The sequence below is a fragment of the Herpailurus yagouaroundi genome, unplaced genomic scaffold (assembly GCF_014898765.1).
Source record: "Herpailurus yagouaroundi ecotype Mexico unplaced genomic scaffold, PumYag 140, whole genome shotgun sequence".
In the NCBI taxonomy this organism is placed as follows: Eukaryota; Metazoa; Chordata; class Mammalia; order Carnivora; family Felidae; genus Herpailurus; species Herpailurus yagouaroundi.
Genome location: NW_024412395.1, coordinates 27,114,896 through 27,128,855, shown reverse-complemented (window position 1 = coordinate 27,128,855; position 13,960 = coordinate 27,114,896). Strand labels below are relative to the sequence as shown.

Here is a 13,960-nt window from a genome sequence, read left to right as displayed (position 1 = left end):
AATATTTAGAATAAATATTCTCTTTAGGATCTGTAGCCCAAATTTTTGAAACTCAGAATGAAAAATTTAGGCAACAGAGTGGCTAGATTTCCCTACAGTCTTCTTCTCTCTTTAAGATATATTACGTTATGTTATTTCCATTCTTTTCATCTAAGTATTTCCAAGAGAATCAGACTAAAAGAACATATTACAGATTAGGTGGCAGCTTTTTGATTGATATGGTTGAAGACAGCATATGGTGTATTCTTACTTTCAAACTCTTTTGAGTCTTTGTTCTTGCCCACAGCATATACAGTATATATGAGAACTATCCAGAAACTTCCCAGTGGTACATGTATGTAATATGCATCATTTTAAAAAGCGATGAACATTTTGCCATTGCATTCTTTATTATTTGAAGTAACTCAAAACAAGAGATACAGAGCTTAAAATAAGTTGTTACAGAACTCAAATTCTATAAGCTCTTATAATTCCATAAAATTATAAATGCTGTTTTAAAATGTTAATCAGAAGATGCATTTGTTTTAATTCTTGATACTGAAAATATTGACTGAATTGTGAATTAACACATTTAGGGTTGCAGATGTCATTTTTCATGAGATTTCCTGAATGATGTAATTTTCATATTTCATATAGCAGTTTGATCAATTTACAGATTTATTTTACATAATTAGTTGGTAAATGAGAAATTCAATTGCTGATATATAACTGTTTCTCTGCAATATAAAAAAATAAGTTAAAATTCTGAATTATAAATAAAAAAACAAATATTTTGAAGACATCTGGTCCACATCTGTCTGAAATAAGATAATTTAAAACAGTGCAATTAAATGTAAGAAATACTGAAACATTCACACCTTAGAATGTAAAAAATAACTCATTTCATTTTAATGTGATTCTTGAACTGATGAATTTTTTTTTATTTTAGTGTCCTTTAGCCCCTCATTCTGTCATTATAAAGAAGACTGACAAGCTAAACAAACAAAAATAATCCATGTTTTTCAAAGCCTCTACTAAATGAAAGAATTATCTTTATTACTATTCTTTTATGAGTTGACTAACCTCCACTCCTGAGTTAATACTCAGCGGACTTAGACTCAGGCCTACCCCCTTTTGATGTATTTATAATTCTCCATTCAATTATTTAAAATGAGAGATTAGTGAGAGAGTCTGTAATCTCGCTCCCTAAATTGTGCGTTCCTTGTGGGCACAAAGGGACTGAGTAAATGTGAGAGGAAGGTATTCAGACCCATGAAAATGAAAAACATCTTTGGTACGTTCTCATGATCAGTAGAGAATCGTCCTTTGAAGACTGGTCTTTTCTTTTGTTCAAAACCCATGTTAAGTGGAAAATTAACCATTTTAGGAGAAAGGAAAATACACTAGACTTTCTATAGTCTAACCAAAAAAATGTGAAAAACAAGATAGATTTCTCCTTTCATAAAAGGCTGCGGAGCCTTAAGATTTCAATAGAACTGGGTTTTGATTCATGAGAGAGAAGTTACGTTCATGAATCACTCAATGCCGATGCTACAATTTAAGGTTATAGGGGAAAATCTCTGCATGGATGTCAGAAGCTCCCTTAACTGGCAATAGACCACGAAAGGAATTGATACTGTGAGAAGTGAAAACATCGTTCCTGACGCATACCCTAAGGTTTCACAAGTTATATTTTGTGTGTTTATTTCCAGGGAACATGATAAAGATCCAGAGAGTTTTTTTAAGGTATTAATGCACCTTAAGGACTTAGGACTCAATTTCCATGTGTCTGTCCTTGGAGAAACCTTCACAGATGTCCCAGGTATCTCTTTTGAATTTTCTAATGTGTAATTTTATAGATGACATAAGCTCTACAACTGAAGTATTAATTTCCATGTTTCCCTTTGTCAGAATAATCAAGATGAGCACTGTTAACCAAAAGATTATACGATGGCATTAAAGTGTGATTCAATTAAAAAAATACTTAAGTAAGCATTCTTTGATTTAAGTTGAGAACGTGAAGTCATCTCTTTTATCAAATATAGTTTATACAATGTAACTTGATGTAAATAAAATATATTGCTTTAGGCATCTTAACACTTAAGGAAAGCGGGAATTTGTAATTGGATGTACAACCTCTCACCCCTGGGGTCACTGGTTTGAATCCTCCTCACGTTGGAAATAGCCGAAATACATTACCATCTGTTGAGGTGGACTGTGTGAAGCATTTTGGCATCAGGCTTGTAATGTGGAGTAGCCCACAGTCCACATCCTAGTTGTCATTGGCCCGTGCCTTGCTTACTGAGTTGAGAAAACAAATGAAACTCTGAAGCTGATAGCAGCAGGCCTTCTCATCCCTAATGCCACATGGAGCCTTTTCAGAACCATTTCCTTCACCTTCATCCTCAGTGGGCATGTTCGGGTCAGTGAGATGAGCATTCTGACCCCTTTCATAAGCACTTAATTGCTCGTATTATTTTAATTGAGGAATAATTGACATACGATATTATATTACTTATGGTATTATACTGGTACAATAGTGATCTGACATTTGTATACATTGTGGAAATAGACACTACTGTAAATCTGGTTAGAATCTGTCACCTTCCCAAATTAATGCAATATCATTGAGTATATTCTCCATGTTGTACATTACATCCCTATGACTTACTTATTTTGGGACTGCAACTTTATACCTCTTAATCTCCTTCATCCATATCCTCCCCCAACCCACGTCCCCTCTGGCAACCACCAAACGGTTCTCTGTATCTAGGAGTCTGGGCAGGGGTGGGAGGTTGTTTTGTTTGTTTTGTTTTTTAGATGACACATATAAGTGAAATCACACAATATTTGTCTTTCTCTGACTTACTTCAGTTACCATAATACCTTCAAGGTCTACCATGTTGCAGATCTCAAGATCTCATTTTTTATGGCTGAGTTGTATTCCACTGTGAGAGGGGTGTGTGTGTGTGTGTGTGTGTGTGTGTGTGTGTGTGCGTGTGTGCATGTGTGTACGTGTACCAAGTCTTCTTTATCTATCCATCCGTCAGTGGACATTTAGTTTATTTCCATATCTTGGTTATTGTACATAATGCCACAATGAACATAGGGACGCATACATCTTTTCAAATTAGGATTTTTGTTTTCTTTGGATAAATACACTGCTGGATCATATGGTAGCTCTATCTGTAATTTTTTTGAGGAACCTCCATACTGTTTTCCATAGTGGCTGCACCAACTTACATTCCCACCAATAGTATATGACTGTTCTCTTTTCTCCACATCCTTGCCAACATTTGTTATTTCTTGTCTTTCTGATAATAGCCATTTTGATAGGTATAAGGAGATATCTCATTATGCTCTTTATTTGCATTACCCTGATGCCTAGTGATGTTGAGCATCTTTTTCATGTGTCTGTTAGTCATCTGTATGGAAAAATGTCTATTCCGATTTTCTGTCATTTTTTTAATCATATTTTTGGGTTCTTTTTTTGTCATTGAGCAGAGTTCTTTCTATATTTTCAGTATTAACCCCTTATTGGATATATGATTTGCAGTTATCTTCTCACATTCAGTGGTTGCCATTCCATTATGTTAATGGCTTCCTTAGCTGTGGAGAAGCTTTTTAGTTTGATGTAGCCCCATTTGTTTATGTTTGTTTTTGGAGTCAGAGCCAAAAAAAAATCACTAAGACCAACATCAAGGAGCTTACTGCCCATGTTTTCATCTAGGAGTTTTATAGCTTCAGGTCTTACACTTGAGACTTTAATCCATATTGATTTAATTAATATTTATAGTGTTCTAAGATGGTGCTCCAATGTTATTCTGGACAGGTAGCTGTCCAGTTTTCCCAACACCATTTGCTGAAAAGTCTTTCCCTAGAATACTCTGTATGCTGTTCTATTGATCTGTGTATTTGTTTTAATGCTGATACCATATTGTTTTGAAGACTATAGCTTTGTAGTGTAGTTTGAAATCAGGGAGCCTGATCCTTCTAGCTTTATTCTTTCTCAAGATTGTTTTGGCTGTTCATGTGCTTTTGTGGTTTCATACAAATTTTCTAATTATTTGCTCTAGTTCTATGAAAAATGTCACTGGAATTTTGATAGGAGTTTCAGTGAATCTGTAGGTTTCTTTGGATAGTAGGGGCATTTTAACAATGTTAATTCTTCCAATCCATGAGCATAGAATATGTTTCCATTTATTTGTGTCTTCTTCAATTTTTTTTCACCAATGTTTCCTAGTTTTCATTTTCTCAGTCTTTCATCTTCTTGGTTAAATTTCCTCCTAGATATTTTATTCTTTTTGATGTGATTGTAAATGGAATTGTTTTTCTTGAATTCTATTTCTGATAGCTTGTTATTAGTGTGTAAAAATGCAACAGGTTTTTGTATATCAATTTTGTATCCAGCATCTTCAGTGAATTAGTTGATTAGTTCCAACAGTTTTTGGTAGACTCTTTAGAGTTTTCTGTATATACTATCCTGCCATTTGCAAATAGGGACAGTTTTACTTCTTTCTGTCCAATTTGTATGCCTTTTATTCCTTTTTCTTACCTAATTGCAGTGCCTAGGACTTCTAGTACCATATTGAATAAAAGTGACTAGAGTGGGCCTCCTTGTCTTGATTCTGATGTTAGAGGAAAAGCTTTCTACGTTTTAGCTTTTCACTGGTGAGTATGATGTTAGCTGTGTGTTTGTCATTATAGCTTCTATTATGTTCAGATGTATTTCCTCTCTACCCACTTTGCTGAGAGTTTTCATACATGGATATTGAATTTTGTCAAGTGCTTTTTCTACATTTATTAAGGAGATCGTATGATTTTTATTTTTCATTTTGTTAATGTGGCATATTACATTGATTGGTTTGCAGATATTGAACTTTCCTTGCATCTCTGGAATAAGTTCCACTTGATCAAGTTATGGGATCCTTTTAATGTATTGCTGAGTTTGGTTTGCTGCTGTTTTGTTGAGGAATTTTACATCTATGTTCATCAGGAATATTGGCCTGTAATGTGTGTGTGTGTGATGTCCTTGTCTGCTTTTGGTATCAGAATAATGCTAATCTCACAAAATGAATTTGGAAGCTTTGGTCAGAAGTGTGGTAGAATAGGACCAAAGTATGGAGGATCGTGATAATCAAAGTAGATTAGGGAAAAGTAAGAAATAAGGAACCTAGACCTTGAACAGGAAAGAAATGTGATGAAACTTGTATTTTAGAAAGATTTATCTTTCAGTGGTATGTAGGCAGATTCACAGTAAGACATTACAGTGATAATCCAAATGTAATTCTGGAGGTGGTGGCTGAGAGATTAGTGAGAGGAATGTATGACAGAGGTATTCTCAGGGAAAACACAGAAATGAATTTAGAAGATGGATAGCTGTAGAAGGAAGAAGAAAAATTCTGCTCATTTGCAAAGCTGGTGAGTTCAATTCTGTTTGTGGCAGCATTGAGGTGTTTGTGGATGGACTGAGAAGTGTGGCTGGAGGAAGTCCCTAAGCAAAAGGCTTCTCAGCCAGTTTTACTGGCAATTAGTTTTAAGCCAGCACTACAGAAAAGACTAAGGTTTTACTCTCAGGGCCATGTTCTTGGGATCACAGTCTCCCCTCCCACACATTTACGTTGAGCTGTTTAGAGCAGTATGGAATGTTGTAAGTGGGGTGGGGAGCATTAGGGGCCCAAGGACTGTGTGCTCAGTAGTTACAGGTCCAATCTTATTACCTAACTTTGGCTAGACTTCAGCATATATTTGCTGAGCATTATAGGAGAGGATTTCCACAGTGCAGAAGACTTGGTCTCCACCCTCAGGGACCTTTGCCTTGGGCAGACACTTATATACAACTAACAGGTGCCTGAGATGCTGTGAAGTAATGAGGGAATACTGTGGAAGCCCATAGAAGAGGGTATCCTATTATCTATGATATTTCTAGTCTCAACTGGGAGTCCTTTTTGTCATAGCCTCTAGTGCATCTCTGTCCTTCCAGACGCGAGTCAGCGCTCTTCCTGGTCACAGCACTTCACCTTGCACATAAAAGCAATCCGAGTTGTGTGGATGAACGAGCCTGGCAGCTTTCCAGGTTGTGTTCCTGGAAGGCTACCTTGCCAGTCTTTACTCCAAAGTTTTCCTAACAGGCCATTCTGTGTATTTTCAGCTGTTCTTATCATTGTTCCGGTTTAAGGAGCACTTATGTAGTGCTCACTGTATTCCAGGCATTGCTCTAAGCTATTTACAAATGTTAACTCTAACCTTTCATAGCTGTCTTGTTCAGTATTATTACTATCTCCACTTTTTCAGGTTGGGAAACTAAGGCACAGAGAAATTAAGTAAGGTCACATAGCTAGGTAGCAGTTTTTACCACTGTGTTAATGCGTTATGTGTTCTTGTTTTCCAAATTGTTTCTCTAAGTTTAAATGTTATTTTTTTCCCCAGCTCACCATCTAGAACTTCACAAAAAGGTTACCTACCAGGCATACATTTATTTGCCTGTTACCTCTTCTAGAGGCTACATTAGCATATCTAAAACCGTATCATAAACCAACTTACATACTCTGTAATACCAGCCAGAATACTTACTCTGAATGCTGTTAACAGTTATAAAAAAGTGGTTTTCTTGTCAATAATTGCAATAATAATGATTATTATGCTATTAATTGCTACTGTTTATCGACAGTTTGCCTCTTACTTGGTCCTTTGCCACATCATTTACTGTAATGTTCCTGATAAGCTCGATGGAGTAGGTATTATGATCCCACCTGATAGGTACAGAAACTGATACTCTGAAGGCTTAAGTCATTTTCATTGCACTGCCTGTAAGTTAAACTTTTCTCTTTCACATGTAAGCTTAGATGTATTGGAAAACTAAGAAAGGTTTACAATCAGACTGCATGACCATTCATTACCCTCTTTTTTGGCTTTTTTAATTGAGATATGATTTATATATAACATTTGTGTAAGTTTAAGGTGTCCAGCATGTTAATTTGATACACTTATGTAGTTTGATATGATTACTACTGTAGCTTTAGCTGAATATCTCTATCATATCACATAATCATCATTTCCTTTTTGTGGTGAGAACATTTAAACTCTAGGCTCTTAGCAGTCTTGAAGTATACAATACAGTATTGTTGACTGTAATCACTACGCTGTGCATTAGATCTCCAGAATTCTCTTCTAGCTGCAAGCTTGTGCCTTAATTACTTTGTATCCAACTTTCTTCTCCTTCCCTCTTAGGGGACCTCTTAGGGAAATCTAGCACATCTGAGTAATGGCATTAATGCCAATGAGTTTCACTGCCCTTTTGATGAAACAATCTCCATTAACTTTCTTTTGAAAACTGTAATAGAGCAACATTGTAGAGTCTCCATACTATTGATTATTTTCAAGTGTGTTGATTATTTTCAAATTATGTTGTTGTAAGGTTTTTATAACCCTTTTCCTGAGAAGTGTGGTAGATTAAGATTATTGATTCTAGTTTATAGATCCATTGTTTATAGCTCTTTTGAGTCATTCTTTTTTTTTTTTTTCTGAGGTGGGGAGGGGCAGAGGGAGAGAGAAAATCCCAAACAGGCCCCACACTCAGCGTAGGGCCTGATGTGGGGCTTGATCCCAGAATGGGAGAGAGCAGAAATATTTGGTGAATAGCACTGTTGACCACTATAGTTCTTTAATATGCATCATGATCTGTGGTTCATTAGAGAGAAAACCAAGCCTATCCAAGATGTCTGCCTTAATCTGAGCGAGTCTATTGCCATTGAGTAAAGAATTCTTAACAAGTATTAGAGTATTGCCAATAGTCTTCTTGCCAGAAACAACCTAGCTGGTGTCAGAAGACACATCTAGCAACCATGTACCATAAGGCAGAGCAATATGAAGTCAAATCAGCCTCGTGGGAATGGAGTTAATGTCCAGAGACATTTTAATTGTTACAACGTTGGGGTAGGGTGTTACAGCTAGCGGGTAGAGGCCAGGGATGCTGCTAAATATTCTACAATGCACAGGAAAGCCCCCCCCCGTACCCCCACAAAGAATTATTCAACCTAAAATGCCAATGATGCCAAGAGTGAGAAACTGATTTATAGGAATTGAAGTCAGAAGATCAGGTTGGGACTGCGTCCTATAGCTTTCTCGGTTAACCTCAGTTAACCCACCTATAGAATACAAAGCAGGAGGTGAGAAAGAGAAATAATAACAGTAAAACCACCTGCCCTACCCACTGCAGTGAGTTATAATGTGGATTTCAGTACAATTAATTTGGAGGAAAGTGCTTTCTTAACTACCATGCAGATTTTGTTCTAACATTCATGGGCTTCCTTCAGAGTCTGTATATGGAGTGAGTCTTTAATGCATTTTGGATCCAAAGAAGATATTAATAATGCTGAACCTCAAAGGTTTATTTTTGACATTATTTTAAGTATTTTTAATTCAGAAAATTGAAGGACCATTCTGCTACATACATCATCCATCAGACTCCATGTTACAAATGAACCCAGAAACCCAGAAGCTCCTCAATGCAAATATTTCCGTTTTGACCAAGTCTCATGACACGGTCACATTGTTAGCCCTTGATGGTTTAAAAAAAAAAAAAAAAGCAAATGCTTAAGTTATCAAGTCAATGGAATGTGTTTGTATACTTAGTAATTTCCCACAAATGATAATTCTAAACAATTTTTTTTTCTTTGAACAACCAAAGCCTTACAGCAGGGGTTCATCTTTCCCTACTGCAGACGTGGGAGAGAGGGGTTTTAGTGGTAGCCATTGGGGGGCCAAAAAGATTGCAAGGAAGGTAAAAACCTGAACTACAGTTTTGGCAGACAGATATCCTTCTGGTTCACCTTTGATTTGAGGTTAAGAACAGTATGTGGAAAGCTTCTGGTTAGTGTCTGGCATGACAATGGTTATTGCTATGCTCTTGGCATATTCCTGCTCCTTAGTTCTGGAGTCAAATGGTGGATGATTATATAACATTTCCCTCCCTTCCCATCTTCCTTTTCACTCCCAGCTATGATCTCATTTTCAGAAAAGCAGCTACACTAAGAGGGGGAAGTAATAGAAAGTTTCTAGGAACACAAATAGCTTATATCACATTGATACAAAGGTATAAAATTTTGCTACAAGAGGATTCTAGCAGAAGGAAAGCTTATTAATATATTGATCAATGTTGAATTGTAAGATGATTCCATATGAGATGAAAGAAATGTGTCAGTAAGATTAAATAAATTCATTTTCCCAAGACCATGCCACTCCAAACCTTTCCTTCTCCTTTTTTTTTTTTTAATGTTATCACTACCTACTTATTCCCCTAATGTAGAAATATTTACTGAGTCCTATCGTGCTCTGGAACCATATTGTGGACACCTGGAGTAGAAGATATGGTTCCTGCCCTCTAGAATCTTACTGTCTGGGAAGCAACAATGTTTTTATAATTGTTTCATTAAACCATACCCTTGTTTATATTGTAACATTTTCAAATAATTTTGAATACCTTACTTCATAATCTTTACATCAATGTAGTAAACATTCAACCAAGTATTAGCAGCCCAAATTTATAGCTGAGGAAAATGATTTATATTGGCCACATTTAAGTAGCATGGATCTGGGGCTCCTGGGTGGCTCAGTTGGTTAAGTGTCTGACTTCAGCTCAGGTAATGATCTCACAATTCATGGGTTCGAGCCCCATGTTGGGCTGTGCACTGACAGCTCAGAGCCTGGAACCTGCTTTGGATTCTGTGTCTCCCTCTCTCTGCCCCTCCACGCACTCACACTCTGTCTCTTTTTTTCTATCAAAAATAGATAAACATTAACAAAAAAAAAATTTTTAAGTAGCATGGATGAGGTAGATTCTCAGTGGACAGAGCCACCTTCCCATGTTTGTTAATAATAAGCATACAGGTATTTTCCCAAGAGTATGATTGGGGAAATCAATTTCCCAAGAATATGATTTAAGACAGAAGTCTGTCTCTCAGTCCTTTGCTGAAGAAAATAACAAGATATATTGGGAAAGTAAGGAAGGTTCTAAAAATGCAGACATATATGCTCTTGACAAGAAAGAATAAATACAATAATAAAAATAACAATATCTCTTAACATAATTTATTAAATTAACAATATTCCAATAAAGATGCCAAAATATTACCTTCTATATCTTCACAGCATACTTCTAAAATTCTTATAAAATTGGGGCGCCTGGGTGGCGCAGTTGGTTAAGCGACCGACTTCAGCCAGGTCACAATCTCACAGTCCGTGAGTTCGAGCCCCGCGTCAGGCTCTGGGCTGATGGCTCAGAGCCTGGAGCCTGTTTCCGATTCTGTGTCTCCCTCTCTCTCTGCCCCTCCCCCGTTCATGCTCTGTCTCTCTCTGTCCCAAAAATAAATAAATGTTGAAAAAAAAATTTTAAAAATAAATTAATTAATTAATTAATTAAATAAAATTCTTATTAAATAAATAAATAAATAAGCAGAATATCAAAGAATTCTCTGGCCAACGAATCATGAAGGAAAACATGTCCTACCATATTCAGAACATGTATGGAGTGATAACTTTTAAGAGAGTACTTTGCAGATTCAAAAGCATGAAAGTAGAGAATGCAGAGATAAATGCAACTTGTATGTAAACTTAATATCCAACAGACTGAGGGTAACAAAAATTTATATTCCAGGTGTAAAATATACTTTTAGAGAAAGCAAGAAATTAAATAAATAGTTTCAGTGCACAAAAAAAATCACAGAAGAAATTAAGTATAGATTTTAAATACATATTATAGATAAAGGTTTGCAAAAGCATCAACACATTGTAAGCGCAATAACTTACTGAACTCTTACTCTGTGCCAAGAGCAAGGCTAGGGCTTTTACTCTGGTATTTCATTTGGTATCACAGCTGTCCTTCCAGTAGGTACGATTACTGTCCTCTATGTACGAGCAAAGACACTAAGGCTTACCTTAAATAATGTGCCCAAAGTCACACAGCTAATAAATACTAGAGATGACGATATCCAAAGAAATAAATGGCAAATCAAATTTGAGGGAAAAATCTAATTTTACCAGTAAAGAAGTAAGTATAAATATAAGGAATATGATGGAGCGGTTGCATGGACCCCAGAATAAAAGTAAAGGCATATCCTAAGGAAGACTGGCCAGTTTATGGGAAAACATCTGCATGTATGGTGATGGCAACATAAAATATTTTTCCTGAGCTATGTAAGTTACTGTAACCTTTGTCTGACTGGGTGAGTTCTTTTTTTTTTTTTTTTTAATGTTTGTTTGTTTGTTTGTTTGTTTGTTTGTTTGTTTGTTTTTGAGAGAGAAAGAGAAGGAGCAGGGAGAGGCAGAGAGAAGGGGGGCAGAGGATCCAAAGCAGCAAGAGCTCTGACAGCACAGAGCCGGATGAGGGGCTCAAACTCACAAACCAGGAGATCATGACCTGAGCTGAAGTCAGAAGCTTATCTGAGCCACCCAGGTGCCCCAAACTGGGTGATTTCACATCAGAGAATATATCCCATGAAAATACTCCTGTGTCTTGCTCTCGCTTCTGTTCCCTTTCTCCCAGTTGTAGCCCTTAATCTTCTGGCACCTTGAATCCCACAGAGGTTTCAGATTGATCTCAGCTCTCTGGACATTTTGGTATTCAGTGTATGCACCCACTGTTACAAGAGTTCTTTCTAAACCTAGACCATACAAGAGAGTCACAGCAGTACAACAGCAAGAGAAATGTGTCTCACAGATTTTCTGCAGGATCAACATGAATTTCCTTGGTAGCTAATGAAGTTCTTCAAACCCCAACCCCAACTTGATTCCTTATGAATTCCAGTTCTCTTTCCCATGTCCGAGGCACATCTGTGCATTTACCCACCTCCATGTCTTGTGTTACTTGTTGATTAAATTCCTCTGCCCCGCCCCACATAAGCATATGCACACCCTTTCCTCCCCTCGCACAATCTCACCTCCATTGGTGCTTCTTGACCTTTACCCACCCTTTCCCTTCCTGTCCTAATTGCCCCGAGCACCCATATTCATTCCATCTGTTGCAAAGCAGATATCACGCTGCACTGGGATCACCTGTTGTCATAAGGGGCCATGGTGTAACTGACCAAAGACGCCTTGTGGATGAAGAGTACAAACTCTGAAATCGGGGGAGCTGTAAGAGCAGAAGTCAGCAGTGCTCCCAGTTAGAAGGGCAGCTCCCCTGGCCCAGCTCTCATTTATACCCCCAATAAGGGTGAGGTTCCCATTCAGGACTTGAGAACCTCTCTTTTCCTTTCTCAGGAAAGGCTTATTACCTCTGCCACTGCCTGTCCCTCCCAAATGCTCAGGGGACTCACTAGACACAAGTAACTGGTAACAAGTCACTTCTGTTCCTCCCCTAAACTTGAAGCCTGCTTGAAGTCTATTCCCACATCTTCTATAAGTGCAATGTTTATCTTTTCTACCAAAACCAGAAAAGTCAGTTTTGCCACTCTCTAGGCAAATTCATTTATTCATCGTACGGGGTGGGGGAAGACCATGAGTATAATACGTTCTGGAATACAACTCCCAAAACATCTCTCAAGAAATTGTTCCTAAAGTTGTAACGATGAAAACATGACTGAAGAAAAATGCTCTTTCATTTTCATAAACAGGAGTCTTCAAAGATTATGAGAAATGTGCACTTGGGGAAGCCTCGAGAAAATAGAGCAATTAAGTAATGACTGGGAAAAGGTCAAGACATCGATGAACCAATAAGAAATTAGAAATAGACCCTATTTTTTTAAGTATACGTGTACATATGACAAAAGGTTGGTAGATAGGAGGTCTTAGAATGTGGCTTTTGTACCTTGCTTTGGCATTTTATCTTTTTGAATCCCTATAGTTTTATATGGTCATGATTTGGAGTGTCGTGTGGTCAAAAGAATATGTGCCCCCAAAAAGGGACTATGGTAGAAGACCTGCCTGTTTTACAAACTCTTGTTTCCTGCAATGCCTTATCGACCCAGGAGTCTCTTGACAGAAAGCAGCAGAAATAGGGAGTGAATATCCGGATCCAACCTAGTGAGTTTTTCCAGCTGTATCTCTCCTTGTCCAACTTGGCTATTTTACAAATGGAAACCATCACAGATACATGGTACAATGGAATGAGATGGAGACACAGAATCCAAAGCAGGCTCCGGGCTCTCAGCTGTCAGCACAGAGCCTGACGCAGGGCTCACAACCATGAACTGTGAGATCACGACCTGAGCTGAAGTGGGATGCTCAACCGACTGAGCCACCCAGGGCCCCTGGAATGAATTCTATCCTGGATTTTAAAAGGCTCAGGGACTGCTTGCAGGACTGCCCTGATCAGCCACACCTCCTCTTTCAGCCTTTGTTTCCTTATCCATAAAATCAAGTCATTCAAAGTAAGTTAGAACTAGAAGGGATCTTGGAGATTAGGGTGTGTCAGCTTTTAAAATGGGGTGCATGTCCCACCCCCAAGGGAATTTCACATAGTGACACTTTCTGCAAAAACAACTCAGATAGTGACACTTTCTTACAGTGATAACGACAAGCATAGTAATTCTGCCTTTTCAAAACATATTTTATGCCGTATCGTTCTGCTGCCTGTCTGCGCTCCAATCCCAACTTCCACCCTCAGGTAGTTGAGAACCATTGATCGAGGCTGTCACAGTTATTCCAGCCACCCGATGGCTGGCTAACAGTTGCCCAAGGTTCCATCCTGTAAGCCTTTGCTAACTTGAACTTCCTAAAGCTTCATGCCTCTCACCTTCCCCTTTTCTCCTGCCTTTATCAAATAAAGTACAACTTCACTGGTCTGGATTTCTCAGTGTGATTTCCACTACCTTCCTAGCCTTACTTCGTGAGTGTCCCCTGAAGGAAGCGCACATGTCACTACCTAAACCCTCTCCCTCCTCTGCCTGTCAAAGCTCAACCCATCTTCCATGATTCATCTCACCCTCCTTCCCTGACCTCTAAAACAGATATGCTAACTCCCATCTCTGAAGTCCGCGGGATT

At 37.9% G+C, this 13,960-nt stretch overlaps 1 protein-coding gene across 9 annotated transcripts in view; it reads left to right on the top strand.

Moving 5' to 3' along the window:
* Positions 1-13,960, top strand: part of QTMAN (queuosine-tRNA mannosyltransferase) — a 389,119-nt gene that overhangs the window by 360,484 nt on the left and 14,675 nt on the right. For all 9 annotated transcript variants that reach the window (XM_040474979.1, XM_040474978.1, XM_040474983.1 and 6 more), the window contains one exon: positions 1,692-1,801. In XM_040474979.1, coding sequence (XP_040330913.1) covers positions 1,692-1,801 — 110 coding nt within the window. The remainder of the gene's footprint in view (positions 1-1,691; positions 1,802-13,960) is intronic.